Source organism: Anser brachyrhynchus, assembly GCF_964034855.1.
Source record: "Anser brachyrhynchus genome assembly, chromosome: 13".
Lineage (NCBI taxonomy): Eukaryota > Metazoa > Chordata > Aves > Anseriformes > Anatidae > Anser > Anser brachyrhynchus.
The window spans coordinates 13,130,176-13,153,283 of record NC_137708.1 but is presented as its reverse complement, the minus strand read 5'-3'; the positions used below and the strand labels follow the sequence as shown (position 1 = coordinate 13,153,283).

Below are 23,108 nucleotides of genomic sequence, written 5' to 3'. Positions count from 1 at the left end.
CATGTGTTTTATTTATTAGAGCTAGGCACGCTCGTCTCTTCAGCTTTTTTCAGCTATAAAAGCCCTCAGGTAAGTAACTAAGAAGTACACATGCAGAAGAGGTCTAATGAATCACTGAAAATACAACTACTAAGAGCAAACTTTTTAAGGGCAGCAGAGGTACAGGGCCAAATCAGGATTTAAAAGAAAGGAGAGGACTGGGGAAGGATTTAAACCTGCCGTTCCTAAGGAATGGGCCACAGCAAGAGAACTGCGCACAGGGGATACGAAGCAGATGGTAAATAGCTTTACAAAACCGATCCCTAAAATTAATAGCCACCTTCCAGATTTATTTCCTTTCTCTGTATTTCATTTTTCCATCATTTCCTTCTTGTTCAAATGAAAGCGCCATGTTTTTAAATACAGATAAAAGCATTGAGCCGGGCTCTAGGAGGTCATTATGGAAAAAAGCAGCTAGACCATGTACTCTGCGTCTGCTCTGAGGCGGCTTCCCTTCCTACAGTGCACTTTAAACTGCTTAGCCTGATCTAATTTGAAGTCTCCCACAATATAGGACTCATGCCACTTCCCTTGGGAGAATAGAGGGGAGACTTGAGAACAGTCTTCAATTACTGAAAGGACTGTTGCAAAAGGAGAGAATAATCCGCTCTCTAGTTTTACGGTGGATATGAACTTAAACTGCAGCCAGAAGGATTCCAGTTAGACACAAGAAGAAGCTTTCTAATGGTGAGGACTTTGCAGCACTGAAACAGATTGCTCAGGCGGCGACACAGACTCTGTCTTTGGAGGGGCACATTTAAGAACAGATTAGCACACATCACTTGGGAATGGCTTAGGCAGAATTGATTCCTTCACTGGCACAGGGATGTGTAGCAGACGATGGGATTTCTAAGACCCTCCCCAGCCCACTTGCCCGGTCCTTAGTTTGATCTCTCTTGGCTACCCTTACTGCCTCTTGTGGATGGCAGGTCCACGAAAAGGCAGGAGAAGAAAGCAACAGTCCTGGTTGATCTCTCTTCTCTGGCATTAGAGATCACAAAGGCAGTTTTGGCACCAACACTGCCCATTTCATTAGAGGGCAGCCGGAGAAGCGGGGAGGAGGAGCAGGAGTAGCCTGGCACACATAGCTAGCAATAAATGCACTCGGTGGCTGCTGCTGCTAAAGAGCCCTTACCTCTGGTATTCTCTCTGTCAACTGCCTTACTCGGTCCTTTTAGCTCTTAGCTAAATCTGCTCCTTTAAACTTTCTCCCATTTTTGGTTACACAGTATGTTAAAGTTGTGTTCAAAAAAAAAAATTTAATATATGATCAGTAGATGTTCCAAGGTTATTACAAACTTAATGTTACAGCTGGCGCTAAGCAACCTACTGCCTTGATGGAATAAAGATAACCAAGTGAGTTACCATTTATTAGGGCCTCTATTAATGATTTATTAATGTTTTATTAACTATTTATCAATGCAATCTTAATAAAAAATGTGTCTTGTTTCACAGTATCTTTCTACTTTCTGCATGTATACAAACCTGATCAAACTCTCTCTGCTGGGAAGCCAGTAATGCATGAGGGGCAGCCACATTTCATGTGTGTGATGCATACTGAATTAAAAACTATGTCAACCTGTTTCATCTTTGGGGAGAGGCTACGGAAAGAAAGGATATATATATATTTATATATGTATAAGCAAATGACACTAAAGCCTAAAAGATGACAAAGGCAATAAAACTAAGGGTTGCTTTTCATACATATTCCTTACGAAGGAATGGAAAATTTACACAAGCATTTGGCAATATCCTGACCAGTCACCTGTCATGCTTTATACTGGGCCAAAGGCTTCCTGAGGAAAGGATTTAGGACATTAGGACATTACTGGTAGGGAGATGACAGATAAGTTCACAGATATATATTTGGTTATCATTTTTCAGCACTTAGAAAACTTCTCTGCATCAAAGGGATTCCAAATATTTTTCCCTGTAGGGAAAACAAAGAAGTAAATAGTTTAAATAAATACACAGATCAAATAAATAAATAAAAGCTTTCACTGATAGCCTAATGACCTCCAAGAGAAAGTCAGCTTTCTTGGGGTGGGTATTAAGACAGAATCCATTTTACTCATGCAAATATTTTAGTAAATTTATTACCAGTGGCAAGTGCCCAGCACATATTTTCAGAGGAACAATGTGGCGGCATCTGCAACGATGCCTTTGTCACACTAGAATTTATCTTGCTGCTGTACCAAAAAGTACTAGAAAGCCATTTGAAAATACAGTGCACACACGCACCAGTTTCTTATTAAAAAGCTAGAGTTTATTCTACAAAAAGCAGCCATTTCCCTGACCGTAATCTAAAAACATGGTGTTCACCTTGTGGATTTTCTCCATGACAACAAATAATTCCCTTTGCTCAGCTGGGGAATGGGATGCATTCCATAGCCTCCCCTGGTAAAGAGCTGTTCCTTTCCACATTAACAAGGAGGGAAAGGACAGAAATAAAATTCAGTGAAAATGAATATAGAAAGTGCTTTAGAAGCTAATAGGGGTTGACTATAAACATTACAGCATATGTTTTCCTTTCCTAATTTGCCAACATTTGGGAACTGGTTACACAAAGAAAGTGATAGCAGCATGGACATTTTCTTTCTCTGTTGAGCTTCCCCATACTCTCTGTCTCCTGTACACTTCACATTTTTCAATATATTTTCCTCATACTGCAGCTTTTATAACTAATAACACTCATATTCTTTGCTTAGAGCATTTAGAAGACAATATAAAATAGCAAATCATGATTGATGCACTTACTGCTCTAACCAATCTTGTGTAGGAGAAGTAAAACAACGCTCCGTTACAGGGAGAAGGTACCTTGGCTCAAGAGCCTGTTTTAGGGGGAGAGTAACAAAGCTACACCACATGAACCCACCACTGGCTTTCCAATTTATCAAGTCTTACACATGCCTAGAATTAACCACAGCCTATATGATAGAGTGTCAATATTGTCAAACGATTTAGCTCTCTGCTGGGTCCTGAGTCCCTGACAGTTCACACTGTGCATACACTACTCCATTCCCAGGCTCCTCTCTGGAACAAGTTGGATACTTCCCTCCAAGGGGATCAGGATAATTTTCTTCCGAACCCACCTCAGGAAGATTATATGGTCAAAAACTACCCTGAATTTGGCTCACACTGCACAGGACAGTCCTTCAATTCAATTTTTGTGCTCTCAAGCACCTTCTTGCTCATTCTTGATGTTTTCAGGAACATGCAGCACAACTCCCTAAGGGTCCTACTATAAAAACACCATTATGGTGGACTGCAACACAACAGGTTGGGGTTTTGTTAAGATTTGTTAAGGATAGGCCGTAATGGCAGCATGCAATGAGAGAATCGTCAAAGCTTTGAAGTTTTGCCAAGCACATGTGAGAAGCTGGGCTATGCACATATATATATATATACACACATATTTCCATGTAACTGTTCTTCTGGACAGACCTACTGGTGGGTCAGCATCATGGAACTGCCAGAGCACTGTGCTCCAGCTCATCTGGGATGCTGGTGGAAAGTGGTCAGAGCTGTACCTTGTATCTGTCAGAGCTGAAGAGCCAGGCGTCTTTCTTCTGCTGCTCTTGGTGACTACACTAATGACTTTGTTGCCCTTTCCGTAGTATCAAATCTCGTTGTGGACAGTATGGCCAATGCAATACCTCCTGTTCTCAACAGCTTCTCATCCCCACTGAGATGCACAGCCATATCCCATTGATTTTATTTATTCAAAATGATACTTACTTGTAGCCATCTCCAGGGATGGCACATCTAATTTTCATGAGGGTCCCAAGAGATAGGAAGTATGCACTGAACTGTTAAATACAACATAACATCCTGGCAGTACAACTGTATAATATAAACAAAGGCACAATAAGTAATAAAAAGCTAATTCTTTTAAAAGTTACTAATACCAACATATAATTTCATCTTTGCAATTTAAAAAACATTGGCAACATTTCTCCAAGTAAATAACCAACTGTGTTTTGAAACTATTCACTGCTGGCACTTGTTTAAGGGAATCTGGTAATTTGTTCCATCCATCCTGAGCTTCACAAGCAAAAAAGCATGTCTTGAATTGCCTGTTTTCTTCTCTGAAACTTAGGGTTCACACCAAGAGGAGAGCAGAACTATAATTTACAGTTACAAAACAAGACTGCACCTACCCTGAGGCACTCCTCTGTGCACATTTATACAACACATTACACCATCTCCTTTACGTTGCCAGATATAATCAATTCATGTTTTTTTTTTCCATACAAACAGCAGCAGTGAATTATTTGGTCACATGACAATGCCTTATCCATGTAATTTATTACAAAAAGCATTTAATTTCTGGAGCCACTTACACCAACCTAGTGAAAAATAACATCTCCAAATTTGGCATCAGGAAAAATTAAATGGTTAAACTACAAAACATCTTGTTCTGTAGATTTAGCACAGAAACCTTTCATGTTGAGCACTACGTTTTAGACCCATGTAGCCAGTTTATAACCCACATTCTGACAATATGATGAAACTCAGTGTAAAAATCCTTCAGAATTTGAAAGCATCAACTTGTGCCAGAAGACACCAGCTTTAGTCTTAAAACAGGAGCATCAATTATCTGAAACAGCATATATGGGGAAATGAAGAAACCAGGATAGGCAACTCGTTTGAGTTTAAAGCCAAATTCTTTTGCATAAGCCATGATTTGCTTTCATTAAAATTGGACTCCAAGTTGCTACTCATCAAATACAAAGAAATGAAGCTATCACACACTGCTGTACAATACTCATTGAAATTGTTTACAAAAGCTGCTTTTTTTTTGCCTTCAAAATCCAGACTCTGCCAGATCTTTTATTCTGCCACACAAGCAGTATTGCAGCATGGGTTTTCCTGAGGGGGTGTGCCAGGGAAGCATTTCTTTTTAGTGTTGTTTTCCTCTGACTTGATTCACTAACACCTCAACTGGAATGCCATTACAGAACAGCGGTCTGAGGCTGAAGTGAAGACGCAGTGAATACCTAGAAAAGCTCAAACCTGCCCCTACAGAAGCTCTCCTTTTTAACTATTACATTTTCTTCACCTATGTGATGCTTGCTCTCACTGCCAGCCCACTGTATGTCCTTGTTGAAGACTTGGTTCTCCCGTAGTGTATGAAGGACACCCTCTCCCCTACAGCATGATTACCTTCCCAGTGCCTACATCAGAGACTGTGAATGCTCTGGGGACAATCATTATCTCATTTTTTTTGTCTTATGCAATGTCCAGGACAGTGGTGGAACTTCACAGTGAATGTTAGCTGGACAGTCGTGGGTGGATAGCTTGATCGGCATTCAGCAAGTCCTGGATGGCCAGAAAAATTCACACTGAAGCCTGATCATTCTATCATCTAATTTGGCACTCTGTTTTTTATAAGGTCAAAAGCTTAGCATGTTCGCCAAGAACAAACCACAGGTTCTCACCTGTAACAGAGAGGGAGAGTCCTTGCTGCCTCTCACACTCGACCCTTTAATTCTTTTCTCTTACAGAAAGACCTAAGCGATCACCTGAAACCCTACCATACGGCCTGGCATTTATTACAGAAACTTTAGTCTTTGGAAAAGAACATACAGTTTAGTCTTGATTTCCTTCTCCTCACTTGTGCCTTGAAGCAGGTCTGTTCCTGCATCTGTGTGTCCTGTAAACCATGCCAACACTACCCTTTGATCCGCTCCTGCTAAGCCAATAGGTATAGAAAAAAACGTACGTATGTTATAGAAGATGTTTTGATAAAACATACAATTTTTTGGCTTGTCAGCCTTACCCAAATAAGTCAGCTTCAAGAAGAAAACTGAAGCCAAAACTAGCTGAGCTTTTTTTTTTAATCTGCCTTAAGGTATGGAGGCTCCAGAGTATTTCTGGAAAACAGATTCCCACTGTCACATGCGTGCGTTTGATTGCTCATTTCCCAGCTCATTCTTTCTTACAAAGCTAACGTGTCTGAGGTTGGAAACATTAAACACTCAGAACCGGCACTAAGACATATGACAGCAGGGGATGATGGTTGGTCCTGCTCTGTGTGGGACCAAGCCTCCTTCAGGATTGCTTTCCATGCCTGTATTTTTTTAAAACCATCTGAAAACAAACTACACTGACACAAACTAACTCCTAACAACAGGGCAGACAAGCAGCACAGTCCATAACCTTCCTGCCTCCAAACATTATGTCCCGCTCCCCCTGCCCCTGGAAAGCTAGTTAAAAGGCCACAAAAGCACTAAAAGGCAGTAAGTTTGGTGCTCCAGCATTTAAAAATTGTGTATCTACATTACTAGACAATGACATGCATTGTCTTTGTTGCTTCTAGCTGGCCAAAAAGGAATAGCAAACTGTTCATTAGTAATAGTTTATCAGGGGTCATATGAGCAATCTGGAATAAACTTGGAGCAACCCCAAGAAAAGACCACCCAGTAGACCCATGGCTGCTAGTCAGCTCTGAGCAGTTAGTGCTATTTGCAACTCCAGCTGTTGTCAAACAGTGACAATTACCAGTTATCATACAAAGTCAAACTGGAATAAACCTGCCAAAGAAAACTATTTATTCTTTTTTATTTTCCAGTACAACATGCCATTTATTATCATGTATGAGCAATTACCAAACGGAGTTGTTGATCTCACTTTGCTGAAGGGATGCAAAGGCTAGATGCAGTAACGTGGCTTTCTTTTTGAAGATTAACTTGTGTATTAAGTGAAAGATACTATAAAATGACAATGCTGCTCAAAAGGAGACAGAATGATACATTTAGTGAAATTCCCAGTCTAAGCCTTTTCAAAGAGAACAAGCAGTTAGTATAACATTCCTAAGGGTTCCTGTATCCTTTCAAACATGATAGCTTTCTTGTAGTTTACACTTATCACATTAAGAAAAATGGTAATGAGGAGATTATGACAACTTCTTTTAAAAGCAACAATAACTCAATTGCCAAGGAAAAAACGAAGAGTGATAAATATTTTCATGGAAAGAAGCCTCCAGTGAATGGCTCAGTGCTGAAGCCGTGTAGTTTTTTCCTGAACTCAGAAACAACAAGAGGCTGGTCTTCAAAAAATAAAAAATAAAATAAAAATCTGAGCACCAGTTTTCATTTCATTGGTAAAACACTCCTTTTTCAGATAAACTGGCAGCTCAGGCCTCTTATTGACTAGATTAGGGACTCAAGAGGTTAGAAACGATAAAATACTGGAATAAGTGGGAAGGGATTAATTGGCTAAATTAAAAAAAAAAATCACTACTGGGACTGTTCTGCTACAAACCAAACACCAAGTCTTTTTTTTTCTGAAGCTCAGGAGAATATTGTTAAAGGTTACTGTACCTTGGGGTGTGGGATGCAAACATATTCTTTAACAGGATATACTCATGGAAAAGAAATTCATGGACTACAAAGCCTAAAGGGGCCTTTAACAATCACTGCTTGTATAATAAATTCCAACGGAAGATCTCAAAGCATTCCTCACAAGAGACAGTACCCCAACTTTCCAGATTGGCTCCAGTAGAGGAAATCTTTAAAGAAGAGCTGTAAATTGTTTAAAACAGGGTTTCTAGTGACCTTGCTCTAGGAGCCCTGGTAAGCAAAAGAGTAACACAGCCAGCAGAATAAACAGGGCATGCAGAACGTTGAACAAACCCAAACCTGGGCACCTAACTCTGAACTTCACACTCATGTTTGTAGTCAGTTTTTATCTCTTGCCTCTGAACAATGGTCATCAAACACCTGGATGCTTTGAACTAATAAAACCATCTTCTTTCCTAATACTACAGGCTGACATTTTCTTCAGCTGACTTTCTGCAAGGCTGGGTGCCTGGATGACTGCTTTTAAATCAAAAAGAAATGTGAGAAATTCCTTGGCAAAAAAAAAAATATATATATATATATATGTACATACAGCATTCTGGTCAGATTCTCTAGCTATCCAAAGAAATTGTTACACAGCTGACATAAATCAATGTGGCAGGATCTACAGGCTAATTAAACAAATGTGACAATTTTAATGTGACAATTTGAAAACGCTCAGAAGTGCCTCCCATCCACAGTGTGCATTCTTCTCAAATGCTTATTAAAAGCCATGTACTGTATTAAGAAATTGAAAGGAACTTATATATTCAATAAAAAACACAATTATAAGTACAATTTGAAATATATAGCTCAAATAGATTGGAAGTTCATGAGGTTTCTCAGAACATTAAATTCAATGACACGTTTTCCTTAAAGAAATGTTAGAAATTCTCTATAGAAATGGATAAGCCTCAGTAACAGTATAATTTTAAATATCTGATTGAGCCTGGCTTTTGCACAGTTATAACACCAATGATTCCAACTCAAGACCTCTGTGCATCTTGCTAGGAACTAATTTAACTTCCCTGTGCAATGGCAGTGTGGGTGAGGTTCTGCTTCCCCATTTCACTGAAGGAGCATCTCAATGTTATACAGAAAGGCTAAAGGTATAATGTTTTATTGGAGTGTATATAGTCAAACATTTATCAAGAGGACGTTCAAAGAGATGGAAAGATGGACCATATCAGTCTTTTACTGGCCGGGTGTGCTCTGCAGACTTTGCCAGCTGAAACAATCTCCACAAGTATGAAGGAAGACGTCTTCAGAAAGCTGACTATGCTGCAGAAATGTCTTAAAACCTACAGATTAATAGCAAGTAGCAAAGAAATAAGTTACTCCTACACTAAAAAGGTGAGGTCCAGAGTTGTTTTCCCTACAGAACATGGAACAACTTGAACTTAAGATGTCTGAAGGATGGCCTTCCCATATTGCTTTGCAAACCCCATGGAGGCTGGCAAGGCCGACAGTGTCTCACCACATCACTCCTCCAAAGGAAAAGTCCGCCTGCTCACCCAGGGGGGTCTCTCCAGAGGAAACACATTTTGGCCCATGTCTCAACTGGTGTCTGTAGTCTTGACTAAGAAGAAGAGATCAGGAGCGACTTGGGTTAAATTTAGACTGCAGTACATAAAGGAAATGGCAACAAAAATCCTGGATATCTGCTACAACAGAACACTGCTCATCCATTTAGTCTAATATCAAGAATGAGATTCAAAACCTTAACTTCAGGACTACTCCAAGCATCTTCTTCCCTGTCCTTTTTCCTTCACCTTCCTGTCTAGCCTTATCCTACCTCTGTTTCTGTCGGCAAACCACAAATGCATAATTTAGCCTCCACGAGCCCCACCAGCTTCTTCAGCAGTGCTGACTTACGGGAGGCTTCCCACCCAGCCCTTAAATCTGCAATACTTGCCCCCAGGCAAATGAGATAAAGAGCTCAAAGAAGGCACTACAAGCTTTGTCATTTCACACCAAAATTGTTTCTAAAGCATGCACTCATTCCAGAAAGCCTAACTCGATTTTAATGTTTTCAATGTCTTCATTCTGTGCCTAAAGCAATTTGTTATGTAGAGTACACATTATTAATCTACTTAAATGAAAGGTAACATTGCTAGCAGTTTAAACACTCAATGCCCATATTTAACCATGTTTCATTTTGACAGGACAAGATGAAATAACAGAAATGATTAATCTGAGACCAGAGGAATATTCTACTACCTATATTTCAAAATAGCACTTGATTTTTGTGCTTAATACTTTGGCAATAAGATGTGTAAGAGGAGCATACTAGCTTCAGGTGGCTTTTCTGCTTGACCTCACTAGATGCTGTGCCAGTATTTGTTGTTCCTCTTCATTATGGAATCTGCAGCAGTACTCCAGGACAGGCACCCAGAAGGCTCTGAAGTTCCTTATCATGTTTTTAAATAACATAAATTAATGCAGCCCACAAGGTCCTTGAGGGAGGATACCCGGTACAGATAGAACCAAACACTAAAGCAGTGCAGAAGCGCTTAATATTTTCCATTGAGTTCACCAGTTTGGTCCTTTTTTTTCTTCATGGGAGCATACAAAAGGTCAAACTTCATCGGAAATCCAGATTCCTTGGGTCTGTTTTCTCTCGCCCTTTAACTCAAAGATAAAGGAGTTACTTTTTATTTACAATGATGAAAAGGGACAGGAAGTCAGGTCCCACGGGTCCACAAATCTGAAGTAGAAATTTTATGGCTCTGTAGTTCTATGATACTTTCCACTAAACTACAAGGTCCCATCAAATGTTTTTCCCACTTTTTTTTTTTTTTTCACTCCTAGTTATTTCCGGACTTACAAAAGTTGGAAGTATTTGAAAAGGTAGAACATGAAGTTACCAAAACTTTTAAGTGCCACAGAGGATGCACCTGGTCTTCTGCAGAAGCTGTGAAACTTACCATCATCTTTGCCTCCAAGACAGTGACTGTGCTTGAATCACTCTCTCGTTCTGAACTGGCATTTTGAATGTTATTTTTTATATTTTCATCATAACGGAGCACTGAATCAGAGTGAACATGCTGAGCATGTAACATGCTGCCATCCATATTGGATTATTTTTGAGGTGATTGTCAATGAAGAAGAGAAACTAGAAGTGGTTAGGTTTGGTGCAAGAGAGGTTGGAGAACTTGGAAAGCAGAAGAGAATTAGCAGGTTTGCATTTAGTAGAAGGAGATGGCAGTCCTTTCAATCTCTGCAGAAGCAGCAATACATGTCCAAATGTCCATGATGTCAGTTCACTTTAGAGTAATTTTAATAGCAATGGCAAATCTGGCAGTGATAACAGAATTATGTAATACTACTGAAATCAGCGATATTTCAATTTGGCACTACAAAAAAAATGATAAAATATTATGTTTAAGGAGATAAGAAAATAGAATACTGAGTTCGACATAGGTGCACTGCAGTCTCTTTCCTTTCCTGAATACCTTTTGTAATTTTTTTTTTTTCTTTTGTTTTGTTACAGTGTGGACATGCTGCAATAGACCCACATAATGATCAGATTTTACATTTCTAAGCTCTTCACTAAATAATTTCTTTAATACTGCTATGAAAATAAACCCTTTTTCCTACAGCCTGGAATCAGATCTTGCTTGTCTGCTCTGACAAAGGTCTAATCTTTTGCTGCCTTACATCGTGAAGAGGCACTTATCCCTATACCATGCAGGTGCAAAATACCACCTTTCGAATACAGAAACACTGCACACCCACGTGCATTTGTCAGATCAGTCAACCTTTTCTTTCCATCCCATCCCCAACAGCATGAAGTCTGCTTCGCACTGATCTGGCAGTACAAAGCAGGTTTCTAATATGCATCTACATCACAAGTGAACTCCCCGCACACCCTGCCTGTGCCATGCCAGCAGTGCAGCTGTGGCCCACGAAACCTACCGAAGAAGCTAAGTACTTGAGCACTGACTCATGCCAACCTCCTACTCAGCTAGCTTAAAGTTAGCTCTGAAGTTTCTACATTATGTACCTCAATTTAATACAGACAGCCTGGGGATAATGCTCCTGAGGTGCCTTTCTCATGGGTGACATCATCATGTTGTCACTTAACAGTGAATGGCCAAAAGTTTGAATAATCCTGTGCTGCTGTGTTTGGGTGCAACTTGCGGTGGCCAAGATGAGCCTTCACGCCAAGGGTCTGCTCTAGGCTGGGAAGACCTAAGGCTTCCAACTCCCAGAGAACCTTTTGCTCTTCAAGACTATGCCAGGCTGTCTTCAAACGACTTCAACTATTGATCTCAATGTGCCTGTGCGTATATGGCTAGACAGTGCAAAAAAATGCTGGGAAAAGGCTTCTTTTGACCTTCCTGGAATTGTGGATGAACACTTATGGTAGCTCTGAGATGAGAACTGAGCTGGTCATTGACTGAACCAGGAAAGAGCTGCTCCAAAGAACTACTTAGCATTTCCATTTTTCTGGAGTAGAAATGCATCCAGAGGGTCATCAGAGTAAAGGACTAGTTGCTGCTCTCGTGTATGCACAAAGTAATGTGGGATAACTCCTTTTTATTTTATAACAACATCAGCAACATAGATGGAGTTGCTGCCAATTCATACCAGTGTGGGAGGAAGAAGAATTTAATGAACTCAAATGAGATCAGAGGTCAGTGGAATTACCCCTTGATTTATTTCGGTGTAAGAGCAGAAACTGTTTCTGTGTCCATTCAGAAAATGTTGGTAAAAAGCTGAAAATGCACTGGCTTGGCAATTGCTAAGAAATTAATAGTTTTTATCCATTCAAATCTTTCTGTGCGTCAGCAATGTCTAAAGAAAAAAAAAAAAGAAAAGCTACACTTGTAACCCATTGCCTTTTTCAAAGCAGGCTATTACCTGTTCCTTGCACGCTTCCAAAGGCTGCATGCCAGACAAGGGACAAAGGCCACAGATACACATTTACACGTGGGTTAACTTTTCAATCCATTTTTTCATTTCAACAGAAATAATAAATCACCTTATCCTGGAGAAAGAAGCAGCTTGACACAAAACATACGGTGCCGGCCTATTTTTATAGCACACCTAAGACATATAGGGATTCATTTATTTACTCAGCTATTTAAAAGTGGCTACTCTTACTCATTCTCTGGACAGCTAAATGCCAGGTTGCTAAGTTACTGTTACTTGACATCATCTCCTCCCCAACGTGTTCCCACATTTGACAGGTTCACATGATTTACTAGGCCAGTCAGCTCGTTATTCACTTGTCCAATGACGTCTGGATAATCATTTTAAATTCACATCATGTCCTCCCCAGCAAGCCCCCAGATTCCACTTGAAAATATTTAAACTGCTTGTCAGCTACTAAGTGCATTTGTAACCACACCGGACAGCATACCTGTATTTTTCAAATTACAATTATTATAATTATGTTTAGCAACGTTCTTCAATGTCGGTTTGCATTTTAGAAGAGAAAACAATTACTGAGGGGCAAATAATGGGCTATATCTGTTACAGTCTAATTTTGCCCTGTGAACAGCTCACCTCAGCTATGGATGATACATATTAAATCCATTAGTGCTTTCAATTGGCATGAGGAAGGTAATACTACACATAATTTACCCAGTCAAGGGCATTCTCACCTGCTGATCAATTTACATATTCTCCAATGTCATTAGACAGGAGCTAGTCATCAGAAGAATAGAAGACCATACAAATTACAGACTTTGCTCGTTTGACTCCAGTCTTTTTTATTCTAATTACAATCTAAATTATATCTAGGATTTGTTTTACTTCCAGACTAGAAAGCTTTTAATTAATATCACAGCTGTCCACATACCATCAGAAGTCCACTGAGTTACTTGATGCCTTACTACAGCGAATATGTACCTACAAGAATTCTTTTGTTCCTCTAAGCAGGGCCAGATTTTCAGACAGAAGCGCCTGCCCAGATGGTTAGCAACACAGACACGATAGCTTCATGTACACAGACCACAGCCTCACTTCCGCAGGATTACATCTAAACAATTGCCCAAACACCTAGCCCAAATTTTCAATTCACACTACAAGTCCTCAAGAAATTTTATTTAAAAGATTTCCTTTCTTTTCTCTGCAATGTCATATGCTTATCACCCCTTTACCCAGAGGCAAAGCAATGCTAAGGGAGGTCCCTTCTGTGCTCTGTAGGCAGAAAAAGGGTCCTGCTAATTTGTACCCAGTGTCACACAGCCGTACACTACGCACACCCCTAGGTCTGGATCAGCACACCTTCAAATAATGTGCAACGACAGCAAGGCACACTGATACAGAGCACTGATATAAACAGCACAAGTAACAGCTCTAGAATATTGGTTTAAAATGTCAGTTCTCCCTCCCCATCTGCACTTGGTATCACAACATTTCAATGAATTCATCTTTCAGTGGCTGCACATAGCAAGTGACAACTTAATTTAAATCTATATTAATAAAAGACGAGTTACACACGCACCCACTGTTGATTGCCTATCTTCCACGTTAGCCACATGTTCAAAGCCATTATGTTGGTTTCAAAAATAAGTCACATTTGGAACAAAAAAAAAAGTATACCGGCCATCATTCAGCTTCATCTTTTAATTTGGTGTTAGAAACCTGTGTTGAATGCAGATCTCCTGTCTAACATCTATAGCTTGGCCTTAGCTGTACAACAGAGATTTTAATTTATCTTATTGTATTTTGTTTTAATTTTTAACAACCTTCTCAGCCATCCTTGTTAGAAAAGCAAAATCAACAGGAGACTGGACTGCCATTAACCTTTGGTTGTAATATCATGAACAGTCCTTAAAGCAGTTACACAAGATGACATAAGTGGCTAAGTGTTTCAGGAAATCTGAAGGACTGTGAAATTTTGTCTCTTAAGACTCAGGGGTCTGAGTGGACTCAAGACCTTTCCCCTCGCTCAGCTGGAAAGTTTTTACCATAAACCCAATTAAACACTTTTTTTTCTTTTGGTTGGTTGGTTTGGCTTTTTTTTTTTTTTTTTTTTAGGAGAAATAAAAAAGACAGATTAGGAATTGCAAGCCTCTACAATTACAGAAGCCATTAATCAAGTTCAGCTTGAAAAAAGAGCTCTGTAAAATCAGAGGTCACAGCTTAGCTTAGGTCCCTCTTACTTGTAAAGTCTAGAAAAAAAACCTGCAAGAGTTACTATGCCTTTCTGAGTGGTAAAACTGAATTAAGCCACTTAATTTCCTGACTTAAAAAAGGAAGAAAAGAAGCCCAAACTTCAGGACATGCAATGCCAGGGCAGCGTGGGAGGAGGCGAGCGGTAAGTGCGGTCCTGCAGCTCTTGGGGTACACAGCTCAGCAGCGGACATGGCCAGGAGCAGAAATTGCCAGTCCTCGCCAGCCGCTTGCTAAGCAGCTGCAGGAGTGACACCGAGTACAATGGTGTCACTTTGGATTAAAAACTGCATACGTGAATGCGTAACGCAGCCCAGTGTTTGGGGCTGAACTCTCTTTTCTGTTGCAGGGACGCGAGTGCTATTGTGCAAGCGATGTTGAGGCAGCAGTAAGTAAAATAAGCTCCGTTTACTTCAAACTCACACAGTTGGCCCGAATGCATACTGTTACACCCCCACCTACCTACCTTTGGGACATCACTGCCTTGTAATCCTTCTTGTGTTTATCGCTGCAACATCCCTGACAGGGATACAAATGTTAATACCTTTTTTATACTTTTTTTTTTTTTTAACCTGGGGAAGCTGCCACCAGAGAGCTAAGGCCCACATTCCCAAAGGCTTTTCAGAGCCTAAGTAAATGGCCCCAGTAAGCCAGAACATATCTGTCAGGGCTGGGAACTTAATCCAGGTTCTCAAAGGAAAAATTGCTGCTGCAACCAGGGGTTGTCCTTTCAGCCTGAATCTCCTGACACAGGCCTTCCACAGGAAGCCCACAGACTGGATTTTGACCGCTGCTGAGCATCACCTTCTCTCTTTTTTTTCACTCTGACCTATCAAGTAGAATATGATGCTCTGCATGCAGCCAAAGCACATTGCCCACTAGCTTATTCCGCAATATATATTTGACAACAACAAAGCCATCGACAAAACTCAGGTACTTCTACAGCACGTGTGCTTCAGCACCACACAAAGCTGAAAGCCTGAAACGCTGCCATCGAAGGCAGCCGGTCGGAGCTGGGCCTTGCTCAGCCTTTGACGGGCAGCCACAGAAGCGGCTCTGTGATCAGCAGCTTTCACACACCCAGGGTCTCGCTGGCAGCCTGCTTGCAGGCTGGTTACAAGGAGGCTGCAGACAGCCTGTCAGCGCCCAGAGCTGCCTGACGCCATGCCAACGCCTCACTAGGCCGCCCTCACCGCATCGTGGCACTCAAAGCCCAGAAGTGCATGGGGCAAGGCAGCACGTGCCCCAGGCGAGCCGTGGCTGAGTGCCCACAGTGTGCTGAGCCCATCGCTGCTCTCTGCCACGGACAGCTTCATATGCTCCTTGAGACGGCTTCTGGCTATGCCCACAGCTGTGGCCAACCGGTTTGCACCGAGGCTGGATGGCAAGGTTGGGCAGCACCTGCACCCAACAGTCAAGAAAGATCTGCCATGCTGTATGCCTTGCAGGTGCCCACTACTTGCCCTCTGCAGCTCCCAGAGATGTGGAGACCTGCCAAATCCCTGCTCTGTCCCCCCAAAAGTCCCCCTGAGTTTAACAGTCTACTGATGGCGGGAGGTGCTGTCTGTGGCAGCAGGGACTCTGCAGTTGATCCAAACCCGCTGACCATGATACAAAGCCTTGTGCCAATCCCCGCAGGTTTCAGAAGGAAGCCTGGGAAATTCTGTCCCTGTTTGTTGACTCAAATTATAGTCGTGGGGTAGCAAACAGGATCACCTCCTCTTGATCAGAAAAAAGACATTTCTGCTTCCTGTGATTTATATGCACTGTTCCCACATTAAAACTGTCACCTGGATGATTGATTCCTGAAATTTGCTACATCACATTTCCCTTTGATGCTGCCTACTGAAAACAACTGCTTTCCCCAGCTAACAAGTCATTCATTACAACTATAGTAATGAGCCTAATTGAATTATATAAACAGGAGAAGAAGATACTTTAAATGTACCAAGTATTTCACACTGCCTTTCAACATTTTTTTGTTGCTTTTTCTCCCTTAGTGTTCTGTAAGTAATAAACTGCTGCTCACTTTGAACGCTAAAACTAAATTTTATTTATTTCCTCACATTCGTTGCTGCTGGGTGTGCACACAGACACATATTCCTCTGTTACTACAGGTCTGCACGTGCATGCTCGCCTGCTGCTTTGACTTCTGCAGAAACACTGACAACTCGTAAGGACATCAATGCTGTCCCGAGACAATGCGTGTATAGAAAACTGGAACAAGTTTCCACACAAACAATTGTACTGAGGATTGCAATAAACACTGCAAAGTCTACTTCATTTTATGAGCAAGAATATGTCCGTGTCTTTGTTAGTGTGTTTGACACAACTGCTGCACTTCGCTTCAGGTCTGGGTGAGTTTGCACCAATTGCTCTTATAGAAAAGTATATGGCCAACACAAATTCCCACTGAAATTTTATCCCCTCTACACTGAAACCATCAGGTGGGCTGGTAATCCCAGGGAGGCAGCTCTGACAGATGGGAAACTCACACCACGAGGATAAAACCCTAAAACCCAGATAGGAACTGGTGGGTTGCCGACCTTCCCACAGACAAATCTCACTGCCAACAGGGGACCCCAGATTTGGGGTGTTGAGGAAAAGCCCATCTTACACTTAAGATAAGGCAGATTTACACGTATACAACTCATTGTCCATGCTCCCTCTTTCTTGTTATATGTTCTTGTTGCAATTAACTGCAAAAAACTGCTCGGTTTGCAGCGACTGTTTTCATTTTCTATATTCAAGCACTAACCAGAGCTCCCAGCAAAGAAGGTCTTTAACAAATCCATGAGTGCTGGGAAACTGCAGTGGGGGGGAAGAAGGACAATTGTAGGCCAGTATAGGAGAATTAAGGCAACTCCACCTCAGGGCGGGAGAGAAATGCATTCTGGAGAGAAGAGAAATTGAGAGCTTAAAAAGCACAGGAAGGGGTGTAAATGCGGACCAAGACAAGTTGCAGATGTACTGGGAGAAGGAATATTAGAACTGACCTTACCCAGTAAGGAGCATCCTGAGCCTACAAGACTGTGTCTTTTTCATACAAACCCACTAATGTGTTATTATTTAACTACGATGTTAAAGACAGCCATATAACACTTCTCCATGAAAGATGAAATAAGAGCACTACAATTATTAAAAAGACACAAAAGCAAAGAGTATTACTCACCCGCAATATTTCTTCCACACAGCTGGAGTCATTGGGAAGGGTAACCTAGGTTTAAAGAAAAAAAGAAACGTTTAGTCAGGCACTGGATGCAAAGTTCAGTGGCTAACTATACAGGTGAAGAGCTAACAAGCAACTTCCTTTGTTTGAAGACTGCTGTATCCATGCTTGCTGCCTACCAAATTTTCCTGTTCAGATCAACAAAAATCATCAGCAGGACTCATTTTGTCACTTTTTTTTTTTCTTTTGCAGTGCTTTGTGCTAGGAATGACATTTTTGAAGCAATAAAGTACTCTGATTTCCTCACAGTTGAGAACTGGCACAAGAATTGCCTGAAACTTCTGTAATTGAAGAAGATCCCACTGTTACTCCTATCAGCAACCTTCAGAGAGAACGCGAGGCTTGGTTTAACGTGCAGCAGGCTGCAGTGAAGGACAGAGGTGGTAACACTTAGGAGAAAGCTGTTATCATCAACTATCTTATCCTACAGTTTAATACGCTAACAGCCAAGACGGCTCTTAAAACTTGAACACATACTGTAGTAAAATACTGGTTGGACTATAAGGGCAGCTGCTGATGTTGTCGCTTGCTTCATTGGCCTGTTTCAGGTTAAGTATCATGCTAAGACTGAACAGCACACAGGAATCCAGCTCAAGAGGCTTGACAGATATCCCTTCTCCCCTTAGAAAGACACATTATGTTGATGCACACAACCAGACCCATGCACACACGCAATGCTGCCCTTAACTTCTTCCAACTGAATATACTCGTTTAAATGGTATACTCGTTTAAATGGTTCAAGAATAAATCCATACAGCTACAAAAGTCAAACACCAAGAAGATCTATTAGGTCAGCACGTTCATTCCCTACTGCTGTAGCACACTTTCCCCATATTTTCTAGTACTGTGTCTAGTCTAACTCAAAAACTGTAGGGAAATGATCTCCTATTCCTTCATTTAATAAAATGTGGAGTAGCATTTTAATCTATTTGGCCCTTTTTTGTGATAACTAGTTAAAATTCTGCTTTCAGAGTCACCTCAGCCTCTCTGTAGAGCCCTTCCAACTACTCACTTCCCTTTTCACTTACACCATGCATAGATACGTAGAATTATAGTCCACTTTTTCTGAATATTGTATGTTCAACCTTTACCTTCTTTCCCAATAAGCAAGATTTTCCATTCCCTTGGCTTATTTCCCCACTGTTCTCTGAATTTCCAACAGTTCATCAATATCTTGAAAAAGATGTACCGAAGTGAACATGACCGCCCTGGAGGAGTATCAGTGATTTTATCTATGTCAGCAACTACAGATTATCATTTTCCATAATGCCATTTAAAAACACTCATCCAAACAAAGAAAAAGATTTATCTTTTGTCCCAGTTTCTACTCTACTCAAATTCTACCCAACAACCCTAGGCTGAAAGCTTCCAGTGGACGGTCAGCATTAACTGCCATAGGCCTGGATTCCACTTTCATACTGTATTTCTTGATATTCCAGCACTTCATTGTCCTTCCCCTGATACACTCAATTAAATTTTCCTTAAATCACTTCTTTTTCCTCTCAATGTCTCTAAGTTCTTTGCTAATCTGTGTTTTCCATACCTCATACTTAACTTCCCTTTCAGAGAGGAATATAGTTAACTTTAAACAAAATATCCCTCAGATTAGCAAACATGGGCATTACTGCACTGTGCAGTGGGATAATAGAAGTACATATGTCTCTGATACATTCCTGATTTTTTTCATTGAAAAATTAGTATGTTGGAATATGAGAAAACAAAACAAGTATTCCCCCAATACGCTTGCAGCATACACACCAACCACAAAATCTCTCGCAGCAGTAACAGGAGCAGCTCAAGATCCAGCCGAGTTGGTCAGACTGGGAAAAGTGAGAGCAGCAGAGGTACAGAAGCCCTTTCTTTATTTCTCTCTCCTCCCTCCTGTTACACATGCCATTTTCAATGGTTAGCCAAGACACCGTGTGTATTCCTTTGTTTAAAAATGTCATAATTGTGCCACGGCCTTAACACAGGGCAGACCACGCTCTTACTTGCTTCACAGAGCTCTCCCAACCCACAGCCCTGTTTAAGTTTATGTTACTTCAGAACTAATGATGATGATAATAATAAACATACCATTCTACTTTAATAAAGCCCACTATATATTATGCAATCACATCCAGCTTCTGCTGGCAGCGCTTGCTAATAACTTTAAATGTTCATGCATCAATTTAATTGTGTTAATGGCAAAGAAGATTTTAATGGCTTGACAGAACTTTTGTTCCCTTTGGCACTGCTTTGTTTTGAATCACTGGTATTAAAGTAATGCAAGATGTCAAAGTGCTGTGATTGTCATATAGGGAGATCCAAGTAGGAGCTAGCACAAAGAAGAAAACATTTAGATTGATGCAAACATTAAAAGAATAATTATTACAACATGGCTATCAGAGAGAAGATCAATGTAAGAGTCTTTCAGTACGTTACTATTAATGGATTTCTCAAGAAATGAGACCATTTTTCTAAATCCATGCTGCAGTTGCACATTCGAAGAGACTTGAAAGGCACAGGTCTATTAGAGACTTAGAAAACCCCAGGGAAAAAAAAAAAAAAAAGAAGGAAAAAGCAACCTTCCAAACTTTCAAAGTATGAATCAAAAATTGCAGGTTAATTGCCTATAAACATTTGCATTCAGCAAACAAGTGCAAGCATGCCCACATGGCCCACCACAGATTGATCAGGAGAGAGTGAACCACAGCAAATGGTGTATTCATCACCTACCCAAGTACTGGTGCTATAACAAATTGTTTGTACAATTGCCATATTCATCCAGGAGTTTAATCAAGATTGGACATCCCATGTAACTACTTTCCTAATATAATAAAAATCTAGCTGTTAGAAAGTATTACGTGATTTTCCATCCTCTCTCTTTTTTAGCTTTCATCAGTTACCAGATTCCAGTCCAGAGGACCACAGCTTTCATTTGTGCATGCTTTTGGTGCTTCTCGTCCCATGTGAGTGGTGTGATCTAACCCAGCCAAAAGGACAGATTCCAGGATTTTTGCCTCCATATGACTGAGCAGTTACGTCTCACATCATGAGCTGCCCTCTCAGCCAGCTCGAGCTCCGGACTGAAGAACAGTTAATATTACATAAGCTGCAGATCTAAGTCCTGAGGTAATGTAACTTCAATCAAAACAAAAAGATTTCACAACAGCTACATGCTACACTGAACTTATCTTTCAATTTCATTTTAATCTGGCAAAACTCTTTTGCATCAAAATGCTTCATGTTTACTTTTAGATATTGCTTCCAGGCTTAAAAAAGGGAAAAGAAAAAAAAAAAGAAAAAAGGGAAAAAAAGAAAGAAAAAAAAAAAAGAAAGAAAAGGTCAGATGGTCAAAATCTACCAGCTAGCATTATAAGGCTCTCTTCACATTTCAGTCTCATAAGAGAAAGAACAGAACTTAAATGACGTGGAACCAAAGGTTTAATGTATGGCTTGGACGGCTCAGTGCTAAACTTTAAAGAGAGGGAAGGAGGGCAGAAATATAAGAGTGAGGGAATAATAGCTTTAATGTTATGCAGATCAAGTGACATTGGGTGAATGGTTACAATATCTGATGAGTCATGTTGATCTAACCTTCCATTTATTCATTCATCAGTTCCTTGACCACTCTTACCTCCTGGACAATTTATAACCTGCATGAGATCAGATTTTGTTTTTGTGGCCACAGAAAAGTCACATAAAGTCTCTTTTCTCTTTTTCTTTCCTGTCTGTATTTTACACCAGACAGCAGGCATTTCTTGAAAATGTTAGCAACAAAATCTTCCAAAAGACACATCAGAAAAGTCTTAAAACTTCAAATGTGGTGCTGAAAAGCAGAAATGAATCATGTCTTTGCGAGAACTGACCGACCACATTTTCACCTGAATAAACTTTGGGAATAATCTGGCTCTAGTGGTGCACAACTGGCATTCAACAAGTAATCTCTTGTTCTTATCTTTGTTTTATTGGAAAGACAAATGTAGCATGTTACGTGATTGTAGGAACCCACTCCCACCTCTTGCATATGAGCACCTATGTGCTTGTACATCGAGAGCTCCGCTTTCATTGTCATCTTCTTTATCAAGGGACACATTCTGACTCTGGGCAGATGAAGCTCATACTACTGTTTACTCCTTTGAACACAAATTGATTTTTCACTTGCTAGTAAGAAAAGATCCTGTGCATGAGCCTTGATTGATCATTTCCAGTGTGCGCTACACAGTGATAAGAGGAAAACACTTAGAAAACCAGATGCAGCAAAAACAGGTCTGTCAGCAGAAGCCTCGTCCTACGAATGCCTTCAGCTCCTGCCAGGCTTCTTAGGAACAGACGGTTCTTTATTATTATTATTATTATTGTTTATTTTTATTTATTTATTTATTTCGATTTTTACAAGTACGAAAGGGATCAGGTAGTACTAAAACAGCAGGGTTTTGCAGATATGGTGGAAGAATGAGGCTTGTCTGAACTAGGTCTCACCCCCATCAGAACAGTACGATCGGTGATGTTAGATCACAGTGGAGCCCCACCAAGTCCAGCACCCTTTGTGGGAACCAAGGTGGCAGTGGTGGCAGTGCATGGATCAATGTGTTGGACTGGGACAAGTTCAACAAACACTGGCTACAACTCTCCCTGTCTGCCAGCAAGATGGACTGAAATCCATGGCTGTTTAGTACAGCCAGATTTGGTTTGCATAAAAATTGACCAGGGGATTAAACTAGGTAAGAAACATGATTCTGAGGCTGTGTTTTCCTGTTATGGCAGCACTTGTGAATTTCAAATTGAATTTGCATTTGCATTTGGATTTTGTTCAAGAACTTCACAAAGTTCAAACACTGGTAAATTCCTGCACTTGGGTTGCAATAACCCAACGCAGCAGCACAGCCTGAGGGACGACGGTCTAGAAAGCTGCTTTGTAAGCAAAGAGCTGGGGGGTCCTGGGGGACGACTGCTTGAACAGGACTCAGCAGTGTGCCTGGCACAAAGATGACCGGCCACATGCTGGCCTGTAACAGCAGAAATGTAGCCAGCATGGACAAGAGAAGTGATCCTTGCTCTCTGTGCTTGACTTTTGGCTTGCCAGGAAGAGAAACACACTGACGTGCTGCAGCAAGGTCCAGCTGAAGGCTTCTGACATGGCTAGGGGCTGGAGCTGGGAGAAGACAAGGCAAAAGGGAGATCGTACTGTTGTCTGCAGCTACCTCAAGGGAAAGTGTAAAGACGACAGATCCAGACTGTTCCCAGAGATTCGTGGATCAGATGAGAGGTGGCAGAGTCAAGCCACCATTGGAAATTCTAGCTCTTCATTGGGAAAACATTTTCCACTGGGAGGGCGGTCAGATGCAGGAGCAGGGATCAAAGACAAAGGGGAACTTCCATCCTTA

General features: G+C 40.9%; 1 protein-coding gene across 14 annotated transcripts in view; it reads right to left on the bottom strand.

Annotated features, from left to right (window-relative positions):
* The window catches only part of AFF2 (ALF transcription elongation factor 2), a 366,650-nt gene that overhangs the window by 141,797 nt on the left and 201,745 nt on the right, over nucleotides 1–23,108 (bottom strand). For all 14 annotated transcript variants that reach the window (XM_080553964.1, XM_080553958.1, XM_080553963.1 and 11 more), the window contains one exon: nucleotides 17,683–17,727. In XM_080553964.1, the coding sequence (XP_080410090.1) occupies nucleotides 17,683–17,727 (45 nt within the window). The remainder of the gene's footprint in view (nucleotides 1–17,682; nucleotides 17,728–23,108) is intronic.